This window comes from Mya arenaria, chromosome 4 (assembly GCF_026914265.1).
Source record: "Mya arenaria isolate MELC-2E11 chromosome 4, ASM2691426v1".
NCBI classification, from domain to species: Eukaryota; Metazoa; Mollusca; class Bivalvia; order Myida; family Myidae; genus Mya; species Mya arenaria.
Window position 1 is genome coordinate 61,875,602 of NC_069125.1, and position 27,774 is coordinate 61,903,375.

At 36.1% G+C, this 27,774-nt stretch overlaps 1 protein-coding gene across 3 annotated transcripts; it reads left to right on the forward strand.

Moving 5' to 3' along the window:
• The first annotated feature begins 397 nt into the window (after nucleotides 1-397).
• On the forward strand, nucleotides 398-27,732 carry LOC128230149 (protein PIF-like). Of its 3 annotated transcripts, none has more exons than XM_052942190.1 (15): nucleotides 398-654; nucleotides 5,517-5,589; nucleotides 5,766-6,095; nucleotides 10,958-11,097; nucleotides 12,185-12,305; nucleotides 18,591-19,319; nucleotides 19,758-19,949; nucleotides 20,200-20,400; nucleotides 23,698-23,850; nucleotides 24,235-24,255; nucleotides 24,654-24,804; nucleotides 25,041-25,272; nucleotides 25,501-25,591; nucleotides 27,145-27,224; nucleotides 27,395-27,732. In XM_052942190.1, exons 2-15 carry the CDS (start codon nucleotides 5,517-5,519, stop codon nucleotides 27,422-27,424), a joined length of 2,544 nt encoding a protein of 847 aa, XP_052798150.1. In that variant the 5' UTR covers nucleotides 398-654; the 3' UTR covers nucleotides 27,425-27,732. The 3 variants fall into 3 exon arrangements, with proteins under 3 accessions (XP_052798150.1, XP_052798149.1, XP_052798152.1); XM_052942189.1 differs by having other exon boundaries at nucleotides 398-589; XM_052942192.1 differs by lacking the exon at nucleotides 24,235-24,255 and having other exon boundaries at nucleotides 398-589.
• The last annotated feature ends 42 nt before the right edge of the window (nucleotides 27,733-27,774 follow it).

A 27,774-nucleotide genomic window follows, 5' to 3' on the forward strand; every position in this document is an offset into this window, starting at 1 on the left:
AATGTTTTGACAGTGCTCTGTCAGACGGCCGTATTGTGAAAATGTTTGTCGATGTGTTTTAAGAAACTAAACTCTCAATCAAACACTGGTAAAAAACGGAAGGCGGGGCTCCATTAGCGGCTTAGAGTGCGCTATGTGTCATTTAAAATGGTGAAGAAAAAGTTAAGTTATCTTTGGGTAAAGTCTTCATTCGAAGCAAAATGTTGCCTTCAATTTATCACGTGGTATACACACACTGGGATTCAAGAGTCTAAAATTCAGAACAGTTTTGGGGAAATACTCAAGAAATTATCCAAGCAGCAAAGCCGCAAAGCGCATTATTACGATTCGTGAAAAGATTAATGAAAAAGGTTCCTAAACATTTATCATATTTAGAGTAAATAACCACACACAATGATGTAAAGTAGTTGTAATGTGTCTTGTCAGTCACCGTTAGTTCTTCAAAACTAATTAAATCTTTCTTGTTTAAAATTCATTAATATACAAACAGCAATTGTTTTCGAAGGCTAATAACCATCACTGCAGTTTTGATGTGATTTAAGGTCTTATAATTTTCCACACGAAATAAAATTAGAATATTTTATGAAAGGTGCGTATACGTTTGAATTTTACTGTCCTAATTGACTTTGTCTGGAATACACTCTTATAAAAAAGGTAAGCATGTTTGTGAATGAAGTTGAAAATGGTACATATATACAAACATAAATGAGTTTAGTATTTTCTCAACTTTGTAGTTATTAACACTAACGTCAGTTCAATTTACACATAACTGTAGCAAACATCAATAACATGACAATAATGATTTTGAATAAAGAATTGAACTTGAAACTCAGAAGACGATTAACAAAGAAGTTTAAACCATCTTTACGATTAATATCAAACGTGGGGCTAAGAAGTAAATATAGCCAAAAACCAAGGTGGTAGTATTCCGTAAAAGATACACTGTTAGGTCTTTAGTGGCGTAACACTTCAGGTAGTCGACAACTTTGACTATCTAGACATTGGATTTAACTATACGGGCACGTTCGTTTGAAATAATCAATATGTAGTCGATAAGGCTCTATAAGCTATGAATGTATTAACAAAAAACATCAACAAATATGACGCACCTCCGTAAATTGCGATTCAATTATTTGACTCATTTGTAGGTTCGATCCTAAATTACGCGAGTTCAGTTTGGGGTTTTTCAAAATCAAAATACATAGAAAGGATCCACCTTAAATTTAGCAAATCGCTTCAAAGAGTTAAGCAAAGTACATGTACAACGGCTGTTTACGGAGAATGTTTACGCTATCCTATATATATTCACAGATGCGTGCTTATTATTAAATATTGTTGGTTCAATGAACAACAGCCTTATAGTATTTTACTAAAAGGTTTATACCGTAATCCCATGGATTTAAGCGAGGATGCCTCACAACTTGGGCGTCTAGCGTTAATTGTTTTCTTGAGAAGAACGGATATTTAGACGTCTGGGTTAAGCCGGGGAATTATAATGTCAAAGTCTTTGCTACAATTTTTAAACGTTTAATCGATAGTTTTCTACATAGGTGGCGTGCTGATATAACCAACAGTGAAAAACTGAATATTATATATTTGCCTTTGCATAGTATGTTTGGTGTGGCTGACTATCTAAAAAGTTTACATGATCTAAACAATAGAAAATACTTTTCTCAATTACGTGTATCAGCGCACACATTACGTATTAAAACTGGTAGGTACGGAGAAAATACACTGCCAAGAAATGCAACATTATGTTTATAATGCCACATACAGGAATTTGAGGATGAATTTCATTTTGTTATAAGATGTACAGTAGTTGTTTCGATGACCTCCGATCAAACTTCATTGTTACTCAACTAGTTAGAAGAAATAACAAAGCAACTATTGTAAATTTATGTAAATTCTTGGTACTGGCAAATAATTGAAAAAACCTATTAATCAATGATATCGTAAAAGATTTTTATTATCGTACAATCACTTTTGTAACCACTAACCAACCACCCGCATTTCCCTTTTATATCTAAGTTACTAGCCCTACAGCTTTTTGTATCTACATGTATTAGTATTCACAATATTGCTACACATGAACGTTTTCCATATTTCTTAAACTATTCTTGAACTGTTATTGTAATCGGCTACCTTGTAACCCTTGTAACGATGATCACATACATAAAACTGTGTTTACTTGTATATATTTGTTTGACGAGATGCTTTGTTGCATAAGTCTAAATAAACTTCTGCCCTGTATGTTAAATGTACACGGTCAGTTTCTGTTCGCACAATTTAAAAGCTGCATACATTGATAAATAGAGTGACGAAATGATACATTTTTCAATCATCTTTATTTTCAAAACTCACAAATATATTTTACAGTTTAAAATAAATAATAAGTTCATATATGCTAATAAAGAACGAATATTTTTTTAGGGATTTTGCTCTCAGAATTTTGATTTCCTTTTCTTTCCTTTTTACTATTGACGATTTCGAAAAAGTTTTTTTTTAAAGTCTTAACAGAATTACCTTTTAAAAGATGAACACTTATCTCCGAGGTTGAACATAAAATCAAAGGCATTTAAGTTTTGTAAGCACGGCTTGAAAAGTGAACACCAAAGTACAACTTCTGTTAAAGAAACACAAAATCAACGAAAACAACAGCAATAACAGCAGCAGCACAGCAGCAAGAACAACTACAACAGCAGAAACAACATAAATAACAACAACAATAGCAACAGCAGCAGCAGCAGCGGAGACAACAACAACAACAACAACATCATCATCAACAACAACAACGAAAACAACAACAACAACAAGAGCACAGTGTGCTTTATAATGTTTTCTTAGCAAATATAAATTGTATTTCATGGAATTAATTTCTAAGAAAATAAGCGAAATAAATCAGATTTCTCGACGTTGCTGTTGCTGGAACGTTTCTGACATAATACTGAATATTTAAGCTGTCACAATTGTCTGAATGGTGTCAAATTATTTAAATTGCATTCGTGTGAATTTATGTAATATTATTATATAATTGAATACATAAATTATAATTGATAACGAACACACCAACGAACGAACATATAAACGAAGGAAAACATAAACTTTATGATATGCTTAGTATTTAAACTCTTTAAACATATTTATTTTTTTACATTTTTTTGGTCAAAAATGGTATATCTCCCAATTTTTTGGGTCAAAAATGGTATTTCTCCCAATTTCGTTCATCTTCATCTGGCAACGAGCACTTTTTCATAAATTTGCTATAAACATTCCGATAGATATTTGACATTTTGATACAGTACTCTTGATCATCGTCAGTTTTTTTAACTCAAAGTTTACATGTATGTTATTATAGTTGACGATGACAGAATTGTAAAAAAATATATTCAAGAAAATAATTTGTAGTTAAACAATTGTGCTTAAACAGCAACTACGACGACAGCGATGATATGTTAAAATCACCTTGGCGATGATGATGTCGATGAAGATGCATTCAACTCTGCCAAAATACATTCCATTGCACGGTCTAAAATCTTCTCACAAACGAATTTTGTCGGCTGATATTGGGGTTATACTACCAAAACTCGTCGCTACCAAAATACGGTGCGACAACGCATCAAATCAATGCATTTAACTACACTGTTACTGACTAAAGAAATAAAACGCTTAGTGTTTGCTTTAAAATAACAACAAAAAAATACCATAAAACACCGATTCGGCTATAATACACATCGCGTTTACACAAATGCAACATTTGACTCATTAAGGCTTTCATTTTTCGAAAATATCGGCGGTCGATACTATTGCAAGACTATAGTATACATTTGAAAAGAAATCTGCAGGATTGTCACCAGGATAATGCCATATCGGGTTACTCTTAATTCATTTGGATACTATTTTATGTTAAAAACAGCGATTTTATACTGTTTGTATATGTATTTCACCTAAGATTTTACGATTATAAGTAAAAGTTGATATTTTAATATTCTATTTCGTAGTAATTCTGTATTATCCGGTATTTCTCGGAATTATGCAGTATTATTCGATATTATCCGGTATTAAGAATAACCGTGGTACGTTATATACTTAATCATTCGATGATAAGGACGCAACTCACGTAAGCTAAATGTAAGAGTTGTCCGAACATATTTAACAAACATTACACCTGAGTTCTGAACGATTATGAGATTAATGGTTTATTTTGTTTAAGTTGGATAAGAAATTATAATAATTATCGTCTTGAAAAGTTTTGCGAATTTTAACTATTTCCGAAAACAACGAGACCAGTGTTTCACGAGGCTACACGACCTGTCAAAATAGTATTATGTTTAGAAATACATATATTTCTTAGGAAAACGCATTCATAAACGTCTGGATATTCTGATGTCCTTATATAAATATGTCATTCGAACTTGCTTCATGTCACTATGGTAATTTATCAGTCATGTATAACACCTAGACATTCAGTTTTCTTTGAAACGCGAAGTTTGATAACAGAGAAAATAAAATATTATGATTGGCTGAATGGCTAATCAGGGTGAGGAATCACGTGACTTCAAAAGGGTTCTCACATGGGTCACAATGATGCAATCATGGCCAAAATATCATCTTGACGGAATGTTGTAGAACGATGCAACGCTGAAATTTTGGCCAAGGATTCTATCATTAAAATACAAGCAAATCGAACATAGCCCATACGTGAAGAAGCAGTAAATAGCAAAGTCTTGTGTAGGCTGCGAAATATGTTCATATCTTTTCTGTTAAAACGTTATTTAGAAATGAACTTGACTTACTTTCATGTTAACCTTGGTCGTGACCCGTGGTGACTCACGTGAGAACCATTTGAAGTCACGTGCTACCTCACCCTGTAATATAACGTTACGATTGACTTACATTTTAACCTTTAAGTAAGAGATGGAGAGAAGAAGTTAGAAAACAGAATTAACGTTTTACCAAGTGGCTTTTAATACTGAATGCCAGTAGAAACTCAAACTACAATGATATTTGTATGTTTTGGTACCAAAAACTGAAATGATTTCTATCCACAGAATGATTTTTAGTAATTTACCTCCTACGCAGTGATCTCCCCTGACAAGCCAAACGAAATACATTGTATTGAGAGTTCAGCTACATTAAATAACTATTTTAACTGTTTTTGAATATTTTTCTTTTCTCTTTTTTGAGGTTAAACTACAAAATAAAGTTATTTACAATCTTCACCGCTATGATATACGGTCATTTAATCTGCATGATGGCAGTGACTTCTCACGGTACTGCAAGCCCTGCCTGAGATGGCCAAATTGTTACGATTGCGCAATCCTTCGAAATTTCAATTTTAGATCTCGAAGATAAATATAAAGCAACGATTCAAACTAAAAAAATAATCTTAAAACAGTTATCCTCATATACATGATATTATTATGTGCTGTTTTAAGTTCCTTTTCTAATTAGCAAACCGCAACAATATATTTCCATCTTTTCGCCGTTTATCTGTTTAAATATATTTTTCTTTTCAGATGCCTCGAAAGTCATCCATGTTGGGTGTTCTATCGGCATTCGCTTTTATAACCATCGTCTTTGCTCAACAAGGTATACATTATACAGTACACATGTTATATTTGATCTTTATGGCTATACATTTTCAGTCACTTTTAAAAACACAAATAAGCTAGTAGATGTCAAAAACAAACAAACAACGGTAACAATTAGGTCATAGTCATTGATTGGATAACACTCGTTAAGAGGTCAATTAACATGTTCCACAGGTGGTCAGGACGCGACTGCTATGTCCGGCTGTCACCCCATTGCTGACATCATTTTCCTTCTTGACGGATCCGACAGCATCTCCGACCAAGAATTCGCCCAACAACGGGATTTCGTCCGTCGATTTGTGGAGATGTCGGGTCATGTTGGACCTGACAGTATCCGGGTTGGCGTGGCGGTCGTCAGCAGTGGTATCGGGGATGAACTTCCGTTGTCCTCCAACATGTCGAGGGATGCGCTACTCGTGGGCATTCAACGGTTGGCCCAGCCGCAAGAGGGCAGCCGGACAGACCTGGGTCTCGTGGAGATGGAACAGCTCTTTACGGCTCAAGGTAAAGTCATATCAATATTGTGACTAAGAGTAAGCTTAAGCAAACTCAATTCAAAATTCAAAATCAATACATACACATGAATAAAAAAAAACAATTTCGAGTGATAAACCTTTAACTACTTACTAATTAATGCATTTATGGAAAATATTAATTACTGATAACAAGATTGTAATCGTGTATTTAATAGGAGAAAGCTTAAACTATTAAATGATTGGTGAATGCTAAAATATTAACTGTGGTATACTATAGTCTCATACGGTAGAAATACCGTGTTTATGCCCATTGCTTTCAAATTGAACTTGGTATCCTTCATAAGAACAAATTGTTTTCGACATTTATGTATCCTTTTTGGAATATTAAAACAGTATTATTAATTGTGGTAAATCTTATTTGGCAGCAACCGTGTATCTTTATATTAATGTCTATCAACGCAAGCAGTATGATTTTTATTTCTGATTGCTCTGCAAAAATAGAACATTGGAAGGTTACTTGAAAATATAATTATACTTTTTTTGCAAAAAAATATTTACGTATTTAATATTGAGTAAAGCCTGAAGGTCTATTAAACCAATGTTTTCGATATAAAAGGTCGTAAAATGTAAATAGGTGACATGCACTCATCCATTTGACATATTTCTATACGTTTATATGATTTCGTTATCTCAATAAACAAAATCAAAGTAATAAATGTTTGAAAGTGTCCGTAACATTCTGACAGCAAGGTGATTTGCCTCACAAAAGTACTGTGTTAACCATGCATGCAGGTTTTCATGAGTGTGTTCACAGCGTGGAAGATTTAGGTTGGTGTATATTTCAAAAAAGGTCGCTTAAGAATTAATTATCAACACGTTCTTATATTATAAATATAGCAATGTAAATACAACTGCCAACATTATTCAAGACTTTTTCGAGTGAATTACGACCTCCAAGGAGAACAGTTTAATTACATATCATTACTACTCGACATGCTTGTGGCAGATTAAAACTTAGGGTTAAAACATATTGTTCATTTTAAAACATCCCAGATGTGCCATTTCGTTATGCGTTGTTGTGCCGCAAACAGTTCGTAACCGCAAACAGGCCGTCGGCGAATACTATGGTCTTTCTTAACGATATTGAAACTTTTTAGAAAAAACGAGGTAGCAGACGTACGGATGATGTTCTTACTATACGTTGTTTGAATGTATAATTACTAAAACAAATCAGTAAACATTTTAAAACAGGTTAAAAACCCAACTTATCATTGAAAGATTTTGGAAAATAATCAATTTAAATATTGCATTTTTTGTTGTCTGTGTTTTTTTGTTGCTGTTCTTTTGGATAAAGTCGTGTTTGTGCCAATATTCTTGTCTGCGGCGTCGGAGTGATTTGGCAAAACATTCCAGAGTTTATGTTTCTTGTACAACGTTTACTATGTCATTCAATCTGCTATTACCACATGTTTCCATTTACTTCAAACAATTCGCAATAACACCATAAGTGGTTCTTTGATGTTAAACAAGGGTAACAACTTATTAAAGCGTGTATTAGTTATCGTTCTTTTCTTTTTCAATGAAGGCAAGCAAGTGATTATCTTTTTGACTACAATATGAAATAAGAGCTCGTACATTATAAACTCATCTTTTATATCTAGTGAACTACATGCGTTTCTAATAGCTCGTGGCGAACTGTATGCGACATGGCTTTGCACTATCGTTACTCATTACTGTAATTTTGAATAATTTTATATATAGTTGCATGGGCAGCTCCAGGAGAAATATTAATATTTACATCTGAATCTTGAATTTGCTGTAGGAAATCATAAATGAAAAATGAATAACAACATGAGTACTGAACGTGCCTATCCGGGTGAATTGCAAATGTCCTACAAGTTGTCTTGACTAGACTAGCTGTGGCAGATGGTGGTGTCCAATGCCACAAGTGCACTAGCTATGACAAACAGTTGTGTCCAATGCCACAGGTGTACTAGCTGTGACAGATGCATTTGTTCAGTACCACAGGTGTACTAGCTGTGATAGATGCATTTGTTCAGTGCCACAGGTGTACTAGCTGTGATAGATGCAAGTGTTCAGTGCCACAGGTGTACTAGCTGTGACAGATGCAAGTGTTCAGTGCCTCAGGTGTACTATCTGTGATAGATGCAAGTGCTCAGTGCCACAGGTGTACTAGCTGTGATAGATGTAAGTGTTCAGTGCCACAGGTGAACAAGCTGTGATAGATGCAGGTGTTCAGTGCCACAGGTGTACTAGCTGTGATAGATGGAGGTGTTCATTGCCACAGGTGAACTAGCTGTGATAGATGCATGTGTTCAGTGCCACAGGTGTACTATCTGTGATAGATGCAAGTGTTCAGTGCCACAGATGTACTAGTTGTGATAGATGCAGGTGTTCAGTGCCACAGGTGCACTAGCTGTGATGGATGGAGGTGTTCAGTGCCACAGGTGAACTAGCTGTGATAGATGCATGTGTTCAGTGCCACAGGTGTATTAGCTGTGACAGATAGAGGTGTTGAGTTCCACACGTTGTACTAGCTGTGGCAGATGGAGGTGTTCAGTGCCACAGTTGTACTAGCTGTGACAGATGGAGGTGTTCAGTGCCACAGTTGTACTGGCTGTGACAGATGGAGGTTTTCAGTGCCACAGTTGTACTGGCTGTGACAGATGGAGGTGTTCAGTGCCACAGTTGTACTGGCTGTGACTGATAGAGGTGTTCAGTGCCACAGTTGTACTAGCTGTGACAGATGGAGGTGTTGAGTTTCACACGTTGTACAAGCTGTGACAGATGGAGGGGTTCAGTGCCCCAGTTGTACTAGCTGTGACAGATGGAGGTGTTGAGTTCCACCCGTTGTACTAGCTGTGACAGATGGAGGGGATCAATGCCACAGTTGTACTAGCTGTGACAGATGGAGGGGTTCAGTGCCACAGTTGTACTAGCTGTGACAGATGGAGGTGTTCAGTGCCACAGTTGTACTAGCTGTGATAGATGGAGGTGTTCAGTGCCACAGGTGAACTAGCTGTGATAGATGTATGTGTTCAGTGCCACAGGTGTATTAGCTGTGACAGATGGAGGTGTTGAGTTCCACACGTTGTACTAGCTGTGGCAGATGGAGGTGTTCAGTGCCACAGTTGTACTAGCTGTGACAGATGGAGGGGTTCAGTACCACAGTTGTACTAGCTGTGACAGGTGGAGGTGTCCAGTGCAACAGGTGTACTAGCTGTGACAGATGGAGGTGTTCAGTGCCACAGTTGTACTGGCTGTGACAGATGGAGGTTTTCAGTGCCACAGTTGTACTAGCTGTGACAGATGGAGGTGTTCAGTGCCACAGTTGTACTAGCTGTGACAGATGGAGGTGTTCAGTGCCACAGTTGTACTAGCTGTGACAGATGGAGGTGTTGAGTTTCACACGTTGTACTAGCTGTGACAGATGGAGGGGTTCAGTGCCACAGTTGTACTAGCTGTGACAGATGGAGGTGTTGAGTTCCACCCGTTGTACTAGCTGTGACAGATGGAGGGGATCAGTGTCACAGTTGTACTAGCTGTGACAGATGGAGGGGTTCAGTGCCACAGTTGTACTAGCTGTGATAGATGGAGGTGTTCAGTGCCACAGTTTTACTACCTGTGACAAATGGAGGGGTTCAGTGCAAAATTGCACTAACTGTGACAGATGGAGGGGTTCAGTGCCACACGTTGAACTAGCTGTGGCAGATGGAGGTGTTCAGTGCCAGAGTTGTACTAGCTGTGACAGATGGAGGTGTTCAGTGCCACAGTTGTACTAGCTGTGACAGATGGAGGTGTTCAGTGCCACAGTTTTACTAGCTGTGACAGATGGAGGTGTTCAGTGCCACACGTTAAACCAGCTGTGACAGATGGAGGTGTTCAGTGCCATAGGTTACTAGCTGTGACAGATGGAGGTGTTGAGTTCCACACGCTGTACTAGCTGTGACAGATGGAGGTGTTCATTGCCATAGGTGTACTAGCTGTGATAGCTGTGACAGATGGAGGTGTTGAGTTCCACACGTTGTACTAGCTGTGACAGATGGAGGTGTTCAGTGCCACAGTTTTACTAGCTGTGACAGAAGGAGGGGTTCAGTGCCACACTTGTACTAGCTGTGACAGATGGAGATGTTCAATGCCACAGTTTTACTAGCTGTGACAGATGGAGGTGTTAAGTGCCACACGTGGAACCAGCTGTGACAGATGGATGTGTTCAGTGCCATAGGTGTACTAGCTGTGGCGGATGGAGGTGTTCAGTGTCACCCTTGTACTAGCTGTGACAGATGGAGGTGTTCAGTGCCACAGGTGTACTAGCTGTGGCGGATGGAGGTGTTCAGTGTCACCCTTGTACTAGCTGTGACAGATGGAGGTGTTCAGTGCCACACCTTGCGGATCCTTAATGTCTTATAAAACTTGTTTATTCTGCAAATAAAATTAACGATAAAATTCTACATGCTGACGGGATGTCATAATTGGTTTATGTCTCACCCATTGGTATCTCTCAGGTTCGCTCTTATTTCAACTAGCTCATAACTCGTAAACGTATCCTCATAATCGTTTTCTGTTTGAGATGACCTTTTTCACCGGTGGAAGGATCTGAAGGGTCAACCCGTACAATATGCAAATAACTGTAAAATGTACACGACCTGTAATCATTAGGAAATGGAAGTATTAGAGTTTTTAAGGTCTGCCCGCGCCTATTGGCTGTATTATGGCTTGATCCCTGCGCATTCCCCGTGCGGTTTAAAGAGGAATTAGGAAGAATAAATCATTATTAAATGAGGTATGAAGTCAAGGAGAATAATTGGGTTCCCCAAAGTTTACCGTGAAACACCGATTATGGCATATTTGCGCTTTAAATACTTGCAGGTCGGCGGGGCGTTCTGCGGATAGGGGTCGTACTGACGGACGGAAGGGCCAAGTTTGAGCGGGCGACTGAAGGGGAAGCACAGGTGGCTAAGGATGGCGGAGTATTTCTGGTGGCAATCGGGGTCGGCCGCCTCATCAAGGTACACGCTATTTACAGTAGCAATTATGTAATAGTCGCAGATGTTAACCGTTGTTTCGCCTCGACAAGGGTTGTTTTGAGGTAACGTAAGAATTACTGGAAACAAATGCCATTCATGAACTTCGATTTGTAGTTGATTAAATGCTACTCCATTGGTATTATGTTTATTTAGCAATTTCAAATCCCTTTGAAAGCTCTGGCCCCAATATCACAAAAGTACTTAAGTCAAATCTCAATCTCAGCTCATTTTCCCACATTACAGTATGACATTATTAGAAAATACTAATGTTTTACTATTTTTAAAAGCACATTCTCACATGCATTATCTTCATTATCATTATTGTTCAATATTCTAAAAACAATTATTTCTACAGAACAAAATGTACTTGAGTCAAACTCAAAAATAATAAATTTGACTCAAGTACAATTTTTGCTCTCAAATATTTTTTCTATAAAATATTTATCATTTTTTTATCAACATAATGAATGAGAGAATGCAATTTTAAAAAGGGTAAAACGTTTATAATTTTGAATCATATGATCCTGTTATTTGATAAAAAGAGTTGAGACTGAGATTGAGATATGACTCGAGTATTTTCGTGATATTGGGGCCAGGTTTCTCCGAGGATAATTTCATATTTGAATTCATGGTGTGTGCATATTGGCTGACTAGCCAGTGATATATATTCTGTTTTTATATGTTTTTAATGTTGTATAATGTCATATTAATTTGGTAATAACAAAATTACAGTCTGGTTTGTTTCAAATATGACAGTGTCTGATGGCTGACTTTTTGAGCGATTACAACATGAACAAACTGAACGTTTCAACTACATTAACTGAGTATGTCTGCAACCTGCAAACTCTCTGTCAGTATGATAAATGACTGAGTTTATTCAACAAAATTGCTTACTTCCCGAAAGTTTTGATGCAATATTCAAATGTGGGAGAATCGCAACCTTTTCAATTTATTGTACTAACGGAACTAAGAGATGGACGCGAATGCGAAAAACAAAAGTCCATATGTACTGATCTTATTATGCCATTCGCATATAATATGAACGCCTCCAACCGCCTGTGTGTTTCAGACTGTTGAGCTGGAGAAGATCGCGTCTACGAAGAACAACGCGTATAACCTGGAGCCGCTGGAGCTGTCCACGCGCATGTTGTACGAGACCGTCCAGTATTTAGGGGCGGAGGCGTGTTCAGGTTAGTAAAACCTGGTTTTCCGAGCCAATAGGCATGCTCGGGCGGCTACATATATACGACCATTTTTATGGATAAATAGAACAGAACAGAATAGAACTGACCCGGATTTCTCGAAACTTCTTAAGTCCCTTATAACAGGATTAAGCTAAGCTCACTATTTTTGGTGTTCAATAAATTGCATAATATTAACTTCTTTAAGAATTTTTATGCTTTAGATAGGAATTATCAATATGATTATCACAATAAACCATTTTTCATTTATCAAAATTCAATTTAAGTATGTATTTTGGCTAATTGAAATAAGCTACTTAAGCCTGTTAAGCTTAAGAAGTTTCGAGAAATTGGGGCCAGAACATTTAACTTATTTAAACTTGTACAATGCACATCGTTTTCGTAACCATTATAAAATATCTGAAAACACAATGATTATTTCACAGTAATACAAGCTATGAAATAGATAACTGATATCAATAAATGGACATGATAAAATAAGGTGAGGATGAACAAAAAAATATATATTTCAACATTCAAAATTGTTCGTCTTTGACGGAAAACTTTTTTGATATACATGTATAAAGATGTGTTTTTAAGTTCTTGTCTATTCTTTGTAGTTAATAAATCTAGATATTAAAACACATTAGACGAGTATAATAACATCATTTGATATATTTGTTTTAATTAATGTCAAAACATGGACAACGCATATACCAATGGAATTCGTCTTCTCTATCTCTTGAGTTGCAACATAAACAGAATCTGCATACTCGTTTGGAACGATTTCGGCTATATCTGCCCTTTTGAACTCTTGAAGTATGAACAGAAAGTCTTAGTCTACAGAAAAAAGGCGTAAACTTTTAGTTAAAACATACAAGTAATCTTAATATTCAAATGTTGTTTTAAATTCTTTATACAAAAATAGAACTGGGGTATATATAGATCTATAACACTAAAAAAACAGTCAACTATTCTAGTTTTAAATTCACAAAAAAATGACTTAACATTCGTTAAATTAACCCTATCAAATACATCAGCCAAATCATAAGTACTGAAAAGCTTTCCAACATCAGATACACAGTTAATCTTACCGTTAATACAATCAGATAATGTTTGCATATATATATACAGTGCGTATCATGATATCATCACTGGACAAATTTGAACCAAAATTGTATTATTCTTATAAATGTATATTTACACCACAACTTCCATTCCTTAAATGAACTGCCTTTCGGCAATTGCGTTTATCAATCGATGAACGCAATTTGGCTGATCAAAGTACGCAAATGATATCTTCCAAGCTCTTAATGAACACTAGCTGTACATAACATAACATAACATAACATAACATAACATAACATATCTTTATTCAGCATTAAACGGCATATGCACATTTATAGCCATATAATAAAGTACAATATGGAACAATGAAGACACAGATTATTTACAGAGAGGTCAAACATTCAAGAAAGTAGGTGTCATGTTACAAAAAAACATAGTAACAATTTACATATTTCAATACGTTAAGATTTACATTCAGATTAATGATCAATTAATGAAGTGTTATTGCTGTAGCATTTGTTCTAAGGCAAAATGCGAAATAGATATACTTCGCTAAGTTGTTAATACAGTGAACAGATGTTGGTGACAAAAGATTGTCAAATTTATTAAGATTTGGCGACGAGTTGTAATAAGGTTTGAGATATTGTTGTCGGAGAAGTTTGTATTTAGGACATACGAATAAGAAATGATACTCACTTTCTACAACATTCATGTGACAGTGTAAGCATTTACGTTCCGAACTTATAATGTTTATATACCTTCCAGTTTCAATGGCTAGGTCGTGTGACGAAAGTCTAAATTTTGTTATAGCTATTCTATATTTATTTTCATTAACGCAGTTTAGATATTTTTCAAACTGAAAGTCATGCTTAAACCTTGCGTATGATGATAGTCTACTTGAGTTGTTAATGTTTGCATACCAAGTTTGCTTATATATATCGACGATGCGTTGCTTAATTAATTCGAAGCTGATATCAGCAGTGTATTGATTTTGCCAGATATTTGTCATTCCTATTTGGTTTAATATTACTTTAATTTGATTAGCCCATATTTTGCCTCCATATATGTTATTGTTATCAGCGTCAGTCTTGAGAAATGTATATGCATTTACCAATAACGCATTATTTTAATCCAATATTTTATCATTATTAATCGCCTAGCTATTATCATAGGGAAGCGCCCAAGTTCACCGTATACTCCATCTAAATTGGTCGACTTTTTACGTTTAAAATTTTTCGGAGAAATTTACAATGGATTATTTCTATATTTTTAGATTCGTGATTTCCCCATACCTCTGCACTATAGTTAATAATTGGTGAAACAAGACTGTCGAATAGTTTGCATTTATCAATTGAATGTAACTCGATTTGGTTGAAAACGATAAATAAGTTATGGAGTGCGTATGAAGCGTGCTGCGCCAGTCGCTTTTGTGTTCGAAACCAATTGCCATTTTTAAAGAAGTGGATGCCCAAATATTTGAAGGATTTTACAACGTCTAGTATAGTATTACAGAGTAAGAATTCATAGTTTGTGTGACGTCCGTTTTCAAATATCATAACTTTTGTTTTGGTGGTATTTTTTTTTAGTCCCCAGTCATTGCAATATCGTTCCAGGTCATTTAACATAGACTGTAATGTTTCTGGTGTTTGAGCGAATAACACCGCATCATCTGCAAAGAGTAACAGAAATATCTTGATTTCATTTGCTGTAAAAATACCAGCTATATCAGCGTTAATATTGTTTATAATGTCGTTCACGAAAAATAAAAACATTAGACTGGAACTTGGATCCCCTTGTTTGACACCGATATTTGATTCAAAATACCGTGATGTGTTCGAATTATACTGTACACAAAATTTGACAACGCTATACATAGCTTGAAGCGCCTTTACCATTTTTGAACTAACATTTTCGTTAAGTAGTTTTTGCCATAGGTGTAATCTATCTATTTTATCGAAACATTTTTCATAATCTAAAAACGCACAATACAATTTCTTTTTCGAGCTAAGTGTTTTAGAAATAATGGACTGTAAAATGAAAATACAATCAACTGTAGACTTTCCCTTTTGAAAACCAAACTGATTGGTTATAATTTTTTCATGTTCTATTGACCATTTTGTGAGCCTATTTAATAGTACCTGTGAATACATTTTCCTATAATATTTATCATAGTGATCCCTCTGTACTTTTTGGGATCCTCTATGTCCCCCATTTGAAGATTGGTACAATTATTCCCAGTCCCCATGAGTTTGGATATTCGCCGTTATTATATAGAGTATTAAACAGTTTGAGTAGAAATCCAGATGTTTGATCGAAAGAATGTTTAAAAATTTCTGCGATTAAGTTATCATTGCCCGAACTTTTATTATTATTTTGTGAAAAAACAGCGTGTTTAAGTTCATCGTAGTTTATATCTATGTCCAATTCGTCGTCATAATTAGTAATCGGATTATGTGTATCATTGTCAGCATTAGTATATGATTCAGTACCATACAAGGTCTCAAAATGAGACTGTAAGTCGTCAACACTCAGATTTTCGGCATTACTATTATTGCTTTTATATTGCTGTTTGATCTTTTTCCAGAATTGTCTCGGTTGTTTTGTTGCTAAGTTACGTAGTGTATTCTTTTCTCTAGTTTTAAATTTATTCTTTTCTCTTCGCTTAACTCGGTTATAATTAGCTTTAGTGTTTACAAAATGTTGTCTATTTTCGTTTGTTTTATTTTTTAAAAACACATTTCTTGCAATCGTATATTGTTTTCTAGCGCTGTAACATTCTTCGTTAAACCATTTTTTCTTTTTTGCATGTTTAGTTATGTTCTTATCAAAATTACGACGAGTTTTACCGAAAATATTCAATGCATTTTCTTGCAAGAGATCAGTAAACTGTATAACAATATTAATTATCTAAATTTTCGTCTGGAGTATAGTTTTCAATACGCTCTGTAAGAGTTTGCATAGATTCGACAAGTTCTCTATTTAAAAGAAGATCGTGGAAAGCATTTATCTTAGACTCATCCCATTTAATAAATCGTTCCGTATTTTTTACATTAGTCGCGGGCTGCTGGTAAATATAACGTTGTAAATGTATTTTAATTCCATTATGATCCGAGAATTCATTCGGCTCTAATACCTTAAAGTCACTTATGTATTCAAAATTATGTTTATCTAATAACAAATAATCCACTGTGCTCGAGCCATTTAGTGAATGAAATGTAAAGTCGCCGTTATCATTGTGTAACCGGCCATTACCAATAAGAAGCGAGGTAGATTTACAAAGCTCGATCAAGCGTTGCCCGTGCGAATCGATCACTTGATCCCTATTGACACGTGGTTTAATATCAACAATATTTGACATATAGCTGTCATCGTAATCAATGTATCTGTCAAAATCTAATATGTCGGATAAATCCGCTGTCCTTGAGTTCATATCACCTGAAATAAATATTTTGCCAAGAGATTTAAATCTTTCAATATCAGATTCAATAATATCGATTTTTTTTATATCATTTTGGTTTAAAACAGTGGAACCTTGCGGTAAAATATATGTATTACAGAAGTATACATCATGATCAAACTTAAACAATCAACTGCATAATTTAACCCATATTATACCGCACTGATGTTTCCTCACAATGCTTATTTTACTCCTTAAACAATCTTTATAGTAAATTGAAATACCACCGCTATGTCGACCTTTCCTTGTATTAAAAGATTTATTACCATATAAATGTTCACTTTGATATCCTTTAATGTTTAAATTAATCTTGTTGTTATTGGATAACCAAGTTTCAGATAGAAAAATTACATCATAGTTAAATAACATATTAAGAAAGTCTGGGTCCGCTTATTTTCGTGAAAGTCCATTAATATCCATGACAGGATCTTTAAATCACTCTCCTGACATCCCTAGTTCTGGCCCTGTGCGTTGTAACGTGGAGGATCGCATACTTTCCCGTTGACGTATGTCTTGAAGAGGTTGCCGTTTACGTAAAGTTTATTACCAGCAAGCCTTACGGTTTTCCCGTTTGATTCTTCAGCTTTGATGATATCAAATAACGCTTTCCTGGCATCCCTGGTCTGTTGCGGTCTCTGAACACCGACCCCCTGCCTGGCCTCTTTCAGTTTTTTTTTTTACGTCTTCGTCGTACGATTTTTGTCGTATGTTTTCTCTGTCGGTGTAATAGTGAAACTTACCGACGATCGGTCAGGGTTTTGGTGCTTTATTCGAACCTATTCTATGTATGCGATCAAATAACAAGTCTTTTGTTTCAATACCGAGTTTAGAGGCTATAAAATCCTTTACAAGAGTGTCACAGTTTTCCTCGGGACCATGTTCCTGTATTCCGTAGAAAATCAAATTATCCCGCATTGATCTTGATTCTAAGTCTAAGAGCTTGTCATTCATTTGATCTTTTTGGATTTCAAATTCGTGCGATTGATTTTTTAAGTCACCACATGTTTGTTGCAATTTTTTAATTTCAATTTTTGCCTCGGTCACTACAGTTTTCTGTCTTTCAAACTCATTACTGATAAAGCTGCATGACGTTTCTACTTCCGTAACCTTTGACTCTAGATTGTTGATTTTTACATGAGTTTTCCCTAACATTTATCTCACGTTTACAAACTTAAATTTCTTTAATCTCTTTCGACTTGGTTTAACCCCATATTTCGGAAGCATAATTTAGAACGAGGGCAACAAAGTAATCAAATAGTTGACATAGTATCTTTGGTTTGAGATGATAAACTTTACATTTGCAGTGCTTTTCATACCTTACCAATTAAATGTTCTTTGGTTAAAGCATAATTACCAGTGTAGTTAAAAACAGTTCCTTAGTAATTTAAATCCCTATAATGGGCTCTTCATTATAGGTCCAATATCCATGGACAATGGGCATAAGCCCGCCCCTTTTACGGAAGACCATAACAAGCGATTAGCCCCAATTACTTACACGTGTCCGTATTGCTTTACATATAAGTGCTGGTCCGATGAGCGAATATGATAGTGTTTATCAACTGACGGAGTTGGGGATCAGTAACGACACGGATGTAACATATTATCACATTTTATAGTTCTTGCCATCTAATAAAATGAAAATCCCGCATTTGGACAGCGTTTATTACGATGGTGTAAAGATGCAAGTTTGTGTGATGTTTAAATAATTGTTTAATACCAATAACACTAATCAGCCAACTTTAACAATTTTATTTCTATGGATTTTTCAGGTCATTTTCTGGTTGATCAGGTAAATAAACCGGACCCTGGAACGCCCCACACTGCGTCAAAAGCAGGAAGTATGGTGTCAGAAGCCCTAACAGCAACTGTAATGGACTTACCAGTAGCAGCGACACCACTTGTAGCAACAACAGCAACAGGGACAAAATCAACAACGAATACAGAAACAACATCCAGACTAACACCGAGACCTAAACGAACCCGTCCAACTTCAATGGCAATGGTGACCGAAGCTCTCGTGCAGCCCTCAACACGTGCACCTCCCATCACAGTTGAAACAATTCAAGAAAACGAACTGCCCTTTGCAAAGCCAAGCATGGCGGAAAGCCATGGGAATACTTTAACTCAGATACAACGGCTACTTATACCCGACATGGCCACTGGACCGAATGAAAATGGATTTCATGTCCCTGCTCAAACGGTTGAAGAAGCACTCGCTTCACTGCAGCGCAACGTACATCCGGGCACTCAACCTGCTCAGCAGACGTTCGCTGATAAAGTAAAGGATATAGCCATGCAGTTTATGGACAACCAGATATTTGGGCCACCAGCGAGTGAGCGAATTTCCATGGACGCGGGGCGCAACCGAGTGTACGTAGAGCCAGCACTTGGGGTTGGTCAGACTCAAAAGGTTACGAGTACAACGACTAGAAAACCAACACCAACAACCACCCCAAAAATTAAAGCGCCTATAAACAAAACGGAATTCTTCATAACAGGTCGGTATCGCACTATATGCAAAATGGCTCCCAACCGCCACTGTGTGCTCCCAGGCAGCCAGCTGTCCTTTTTTTACACGACTGTATTATTCATCATTTCCTCATTGCCCTTCAGTCTGCCACGCTTGCTATCAGCTGAACCTTTCAACATTTTTATAGTATTTTAAGTGACAATAAACACAAAATAATTACTTCAGTGACGTTTGAGTTGGGATTTACTGGAAAGAATTCTAAGAATGATTTACGATAGAGAAATAACTTGGATGACAATTTTTGAAATACGTATTTAACAAACAAAGGAGTACATAGTGCCTTTGCCTTGTTTTTTCTATAGATGGACACATTTAAAACTTAAGCTACTCCCGTTAGTTTACGTTCACGTGGTTGGCCTTGGTAATGAAAATTTTGATATAGGTACATGTGTATAACATTTAACAGAGCAGTGTTCCAAGGGTCACTTCATAGATGGCATCTCGTACACGTACGTGGCGGACAGCTGTACGGAGTTCCTGCAGTGTTCCCATGATAACGGGCAGGTGCGCGTCCGTAGGATTAGGTGCCCGTTCGAGACGTTCTTTGATGACACGAAGACAGTGTGTCAGCACTACAGGAAAACAAGCTGCTGGAGGGGTGGGTAGCTTCATTGTTTCGGAAATATTTATATGTTTTAGTATGGAAAGATAAAAAAACACTGTAAGAGTATTGCATTTTATAGTATTCCATCTAAAGTTCCTATCACACAGCTCAAGTGATTTTGCATTATTAATACTCAAGTAATTACAACATTAATAAACTTCAAATGCCATCATACACAATTTCGGTACTTAAAAATGCATTTATGAAATGAATTTATTGCCACCTGTTCAAATCCACCCGTTAGACCCATGCTACGACTTCACGGTACATTCTTACGGGCACCCTGACCGTTGTCGCTCGTACTGGAGATGTGAGGGAGGCATGTCAGTGCCAACGTGCTGCGCATCGGGAACTGTCTACACGCCAGAGGTTGGCTGCACGAGAAACACGAGCTGCGAGGACACGTGTATGGACTTTGGCAGCATCGACAAAATGACAGCAACATGTAGGTTACCATTTTAAAATATGTATGAGCTTGTTATATAGACTGTTAACACATGGTGTCCATTTGCAATAAAAGGAAATGTAATTTGACAACAAAAACAACAACAACAACAAAAACAAAAACAAAAACATTAAATTCATTACTCATTAATAACTTTCCTCTCAAGAACTTTAGTGACAAATGCATGAATACAGTATGCCTACTAACATATACAAGAAAAAAGTTGATGCATAGCATCAAGTCGGCGCAATGAAATTAGAAGAAAAACGTGCTTGCAGATAGCCAAATATGGTTATTATTTCAATGACAATATTTTGTTTTATGTTGGGTGTACATTTGCTCGAAGGACATTATGGTTAATAATATTGTTACAATAGTTTAAGCCCAGAATTAAAGATATTCTGTTTTTCCCCAAGCTAATCCTCCGGTTAAAACTAAATTATAACAAAAATATTAGGGATGCAAACGAATATTCGAATATTCGATCGAACGTTTGGTATTCGAATGTCAAATTCAGTATTCGAATATTCGATTTTTTTAATAAATAAAAAATAAACCTTTTTGCTACCACTGTCCTATGTTGTGTATAATTTTCGTTTCTCTTGTTTTTACAACGAATGTTCCGTAGTGTCGGAGGCTTTTTTTATAATATACATACGTTTCTTCGGATGAAATAGATTTCAAAAGCATGAAATTCACCTTTTATTTGAACCGGCATGTTATGTTAATTCCTTGCTTTATATTTTGTAAAAGTTTTTGTAATACATTTCACTCATTATGAGTGTATAGAACGGGGATAAAAACACTATACATCAAAGGGGAATTATCTGGAGTTTATTCCTTCGAATTACATTTTCAAAACAAACAATTAAGCTCAAGATTAATTTTTCAAAACTCGGCATTTTTGCTGTCACCAAGGGAGATTACTGCGTAGGAGGTTTACAATCATAAAGGATATTTTAATAGTACCGTGTAACCTTCATCTATTTGATATCAATCGGAACACCCCGGCTTATATCTTTCTCGGAGATGGCCGAGTTGTTATGATTGAGTTGGTATTTAAAATCAAAATTTTCAAAATGATAAGCAGGGCTGTTATAATTTAAGGTTTCATTATCAATTTAACTGTTAAGTTTTATAAAACAAACGACACTTCATATTTTATCATGCAACGTGGAAACTATTGAAAGCATTGTTCTGCAATTTATGAACTAGTCCCTAAGTTGGAATATTTCTAAAGTAATATCAAATATAGTCGGCAGAAGGGCGCCGACTAATAATAATAAATTTATCATTGGCAGAGTCGCAGTGTCAATATGGTCGTTTGTTATGCAGAGATTACAAATGGTCAGTCATGTCAAAAGAGATTTTGGAAACAATGGCGAATATGTCCTTCCAGTAACAGCCTTTAAATGACGTTATATCAAGGAATTACGACATTATTGGACCATCAGTTATTTGAACATTACGTTTATAATGTGCCTTTGGTGCTTTGCCGTTTTGTACTAATATCAGTCAAAATTGATAAGTTTAGTTCAAGTCATCTTTTACCAAAAATGAACTACTACAAAACTGAATGTCACGAGGTCATGCGTTCTTAGAAAGACAATGTATGCTGCATACTTTATTGCAACTTTGATCTTTCCTTAATTTGTATTCAATGTTTTCATAAATAAATATTTATGTTGCAATCAGTTCCTGTTAGTTCAAATGATTAGGATAAAATATAAAATCATGTGAAATTCCATTTTTCTTGCCGTAACACTGTTTTGTGCTTGCTCTAACTGCACGTCATGTGACACTGAAGATGGATAGAACGGTAAGGATAAAATGTTATCATAAAATAAAAAAAATGTAGTATACAAGTGTTTCTAATAAAACTAATTAATTGTTATCTTATAAAAATTAACTAAATGCAATTGTTGGAAAAGTGATTTATTGTTATTCATTTTAAGCTATAGGCCGCAGGCCTACAGACGTTAGTTCCCCAAATAGAAATGTGGTATCGGAAGATCTACTTTCTGATATGACATGTTAAAAGAATGAATACGTCGGGTTTACAAAACGGCACGTATGGTGTTATGCGTTTTAAAAATGTGCGAACTAAAATACCACTCTATTTAAATATGTTAATACGATTGCAACTTTAATGTAAATTTGAAAGCACTCAAAAGAATCTTAAATAAATCTTGGTTAGTATTGGTATTTTTGGATAAGTACGCAGGAAATGGAAATGTGTTGACTAAAAGACCCTGACTTCATAACCTAATGCAATGAGTCAAAACGTCCTCAGTCAATATCGGGTTTCACTTAATTAACTTTACACTAGCAATAAACTTCCGAGATGAAAGCAATGTGTATATATCCTAGTACATATAGGTTTATCAGATACTGTTTTAAACTAGATTGTATTAAACTTATTCAATTTACATTGCCTAATCTAATGTAATGATAGGCACTTACCAGTGACAGTTTGGGGCCACCGAAAAGATTTTTTTGGAATCGTTCATTTTTGCCTGTCAACATATTTTGTTGAAAAGTAAAATTACACCTGTCGCATCTATAGCCTTTTAAAACTTGTACGCTTCCATTGTTACAGAAAGAAGATTTAATACTATGTAATACTTTTAGCTATACAGAAACAGATGAATGTACATTAGGCTTAAACATAATAAATAAGCAAAAACAGGAATTTATAATGTTCACTTTTACCTTATGATTTTACCCAAATTAAATATAGACTCATCTACTGAAGCTATTCATTTATTGTTCGTTACATTTAAACTCGTTTTGAAATTTTATGAGTTCATTGAAGATCTATGTTTCCCCTGGTAGGTGGTTGCGAAATGATTTAATTGTAAAGGTCTCTTTAATTATTAATTATGATGTTTAATGTCATGTCGTAGAACTAAAGTGGAGTTTTTAAATAATAACATGGAATATTTAGAGTTGATATACTGTTCTTTAACTGTCCAATAACTATGTGATTTATGGTAACAGGTGTCTAAGTTTAACACCTAAAACAAATTACGATCGCAACGCCCAACCTTTGTGAAATTATGATTAGTCCGAAGTAGCACACTGTGTTTGGTTAAAATGTTGGAATATTTACAAACGTTTTGTAGTGACAATTATGAATACAATGTAAATGCTTATACTTGAGATAATTATCGTGTTATTTTACAAGATATGATTTATTTTTATGTAGTGTTTTTATTCTTCCTCCCGTTTTCTACTGAATTATTCAGTCCAACCTATAAATGACATCCCTCAATGCACACCCATTTTACCTTATAGCGCAGTGCAAGATGTTGGCGATCCCTGAAGACCCGCACTTTTATTTCGAGTGGGTGGCGGGGATGGGTTGGCTGGTCCGCCGTTGTGCCCTTGGGTCCACCTTCAGTCAGGCCCAGTGCACGTGCAGGGTTACAAACGAGGTCATCTCTCGGAGTAAGTAGAAATCAGTGACACGTGCGGGTGTGTATGGTGATTTCTAAAATATGTGTTTCTGACAGGCGGAGTCAGTACCGATATAACTGAGTTAATGGTATCAGATATATTTCACAATTGTTCACATGCTCTCCCATACGGAGCTCCTCGGTCATTTTCATTGAAAACAACCTAAATACAACCGAAAATACACCAAAACAGTCCATGTGGTTTGCCATGCCTTTGAACCTGATCTATATCATTTCGTGTACACACATATTTACCCCTATCACTTTTTAATGATACACTTATGTATGTATATGGTATTTGTTAAACTCCCAGTGCCCGTACTTAAAAACATCGGACTAATCTTTTTACTTCTTGCGTGTTGTTTTTTTTTTGCAGCAAAATACACAGAACATTTGGGTTTGTACATAACATAATAATAAGATATATCTGCATGTGCTTGATAATTTGCTTATTTGTACAAATAAATCTAATCGAGGTTTTAAGCTTTTTACAGCATGCTCTTGTAAAATTTGGTTTAAAACGATTCCATAATACATAGACTACAAATTAATTGTCTAGTTATTTCTCTTTGGCTTTTCTGTTTGGAAACTCCAAACATTTATATCAATATTCAGGTCTAATGCCAATTTAAAAACATCGTTACTTTTTATTATTAAAAACGATCCGATTTCCCAGTACCCTTGATATAAGATGACACATTCTCGGATGTCAGTAAATTAAACGAAATGATTCTTGCGTTCTTGTGTTTCTTTGGTTCACTACGTGCGTGCAAGAGCTCCATATTCTTCATACAGGTTGTCGGCCAGAGTTTTATCTGGACTTCAAGGGGAGTATCAAGGACATGTCGGGGAACAACATTTACATGGGAAACACAAACGTCGCCCTGGACGGGGACACTGGCTTCTTCAACGGGGCCGCCGTCCTCACGCTCTGGAGGTTCTCAGGGTGAGGATATTCGGGACTAAAGTATTACTGACGTGCATATGGACCGCCTAAATATGTTATCTTTAGTGTAGCTTTAAAAAGATAGCTTTTATTAATTATGACAGCTTAAGAAGTTTTGCTACTAAAGGAAGTCAAATAATAGACATAGAGTAAAGGGAGCCTTTAAGCACAACAGTAAGGCTGAAACCATTTCATTCAAACATATATCTGTTGATTTTACTGATTACTTTATTCAGAATGTCATTTGGTGACAAAGTGACGATTACGTTTCGGTTCCGGGTGAGCGTGACGGCACCCAAGGGGGAGCTGATGCACCTGGTATCAAACTGCTGCCACCAGTGTCGCGAGGAGCCCAAACCGTCCCTGGACATCGCGATCATCCCGGGGGACCGGGGCGGCATCGCCGTCTTCTCTATCACGACCCGCGAGGCCGGGGAGACCTTTTTATTTGTACCATACAAGGACACGGTACGGACTTAAGTGGCTGATTGGCGGCCACGTGGTTATAATTTCGTTGCATGAGGTCAAATAATTATAATGAAACACATTTAACGTTGTACATTAAGCTAGAATAGCCGGGTAACGGGGTTTCAATACTTGATCTGCGAAAGATGATGTTTCATTATACATGTCCAACATTCTGTCAACTACACTATTATATAGCGTTAACGTCGATGTTTTCTTTTCTGTTTCTAGATTACGGGGTGGAACTGGCTTCATTTCCGGTATGACGGACTCACTCTGTCCGGTGCCATAAACCAGCAGTCAGCTAGCAGAGAGACCATAGGTGAGAGATTATTGGTATTTTCTCTATATAAGCAGTGAGACAAAATTCCGACATAGTCAGGTATTTGATTCCAGGACCTCTGTCGCACCGAAAGCGAGATTCATGCTGCTTTAGTTATGTGGCAACTTTAAATCATACTATTTTAGCGTTATATTTCTATGACGATCTGAGGAATCCGCAAAGTAAACCAAATCCAATTGGCCTTTATGATGGAAAATTGTTTTGAGTTTGAGTTTAAATATTCCGATTGAAGGCGGCTGTCAAGAGCTGAGTTTGGAAGGAACATTTTATCATTTTAGAGCTAGTGCATTCCGTTGATAGTTGATGTCATGGTGACCGTTCTGGTATATTCAAACACAAACTCTCGAAATTGAATTCTGTGGACATTGCGGATCTTCCGTTTTAAGTTTCATAGAGGCGTCGGTGTTTCTACAACGGCAATATCATGATCGCTTCCCCCAGGTTCAATTTGGAATTTAGTGGTTGTCTGAATGTAATGTCTTTTCTTGTCATTTGTTAAGATTTAGTGTCATATATTTATAAAAGAAGATATTTTTTATTGCCAACCATTAAACTGTTTTAACCATTGCATTTTGTACTCATGGGTACGTATTTGCCACTATAAACCAATTATATATTATTTTATTATAATACCTATCGTAAATCCACACGCAATACATTTCGCAAAACATGGTAGTCGGTATTCTACTCCGTTGATGTCACATCATCAACGAATCATTGCGCGATGTTTAAATTACGTCAACAAAAAAATACTGAAAATCATGAAATCATGAACATGACATTTATTATGAAAACACATGTCTTTAGAGAGAGTTACAAGTTATGCATATAATAAAAGGGGTTTTGCTACGGAATGTCGCAAATTGTCGAAAAGTTTGCAGATTTTGATTTCGGCTCACGCCGTGTGGAATCCGAATCTGCTAAAATCGACTCGAGTCGAAAACAACCTCCCTTATCAAAACGTAGTACTAATTACCCAATTATATCTCCAAAACGAGCGACAGGTTGTATTTGGAGGAGATGAATGTGAAGAAACTTCATGTCAACGGCTATGGTGTGTCCTCTCACCAACGATTTGCAGATATCCTAAGTGTGTGTGCGATGTCATGATAAGTCCTTTTTGCTAGGGATATGCGGGGATCTGGCACTGAAATGATCATATGTACTGGTACTTCTTGCTGCGAGCGCGAGGGTTACTGGAATCAAATCCTACACAAGCCGATATGTTAAAATTATTTTTATAAAGAATTGAACACTTAAAACTTCTTTTTCAAGAGAGCCCATCAATAAGTCTTTTTATCGACAAGCTAAAGTAATAATTTGTTAATAGGGACAAATAATCAGAAGTATAACTGTACGATTTAGATAAGATACCAGCATTTTCTCGACGGTATTTGAATTTCCCCGTTCATCTTGCTTTAGAGGAAGCCTAATAGCGACGAAGGGGGCGGGGGGAATAGGGCGTTCTTAATTAGGCGCGTCACCCATAGATGGCTCATTTTGTTATAAAGCATGTTAATTTTGTCATACAGGGAGGCTGGAGGCCAAAACGGAGGCGCTGATTATCGGAGCGTGCGGACAGAAGGGCACCTTTAATGGGTTCATCGATCAGGTATGCCCCACTGTATATTGTGCTGCTTATTAAGGATATTTGTAGTAACCGTTTACGTAATGGCGCTTTAATTGAATAAAGTTAATCTGGGTTTGAATTTCTGAAGTAATTGTTTAGTTATACACAATATATGTTAGCTACTGTACTAATAATCACTTTTTTCCTTCCAGTTCAAGTTTTACATGTGTAATCCTCGGTAGTGTTCGTCAGAAGCAAGGCTGTAGAACGTCAAGAACATCGACTACGCATACTTCTGAAGCTGCTGTCTAAATACCTCCAAACTAATGCATGGATTCTGAAACATAAGCAATCGCTATAGTCATGTTGTACCTAAAAACAAATGCATACTGCTATAAATTGAAGACGGAACGGTTCAGTGTGTGTATAAGAATACACAAGTGTACTCATAAGAAAGCACTGTCGACTCTTAATTTCCAATATATCCATCAATTTGTAGTTAACTTTGAACGTGTTTTTTTTCACGATTAAAATAAATATATAAATGTAAATATGATAACTTCGTGTTATTCTGAGATATAAGTTTAACGAA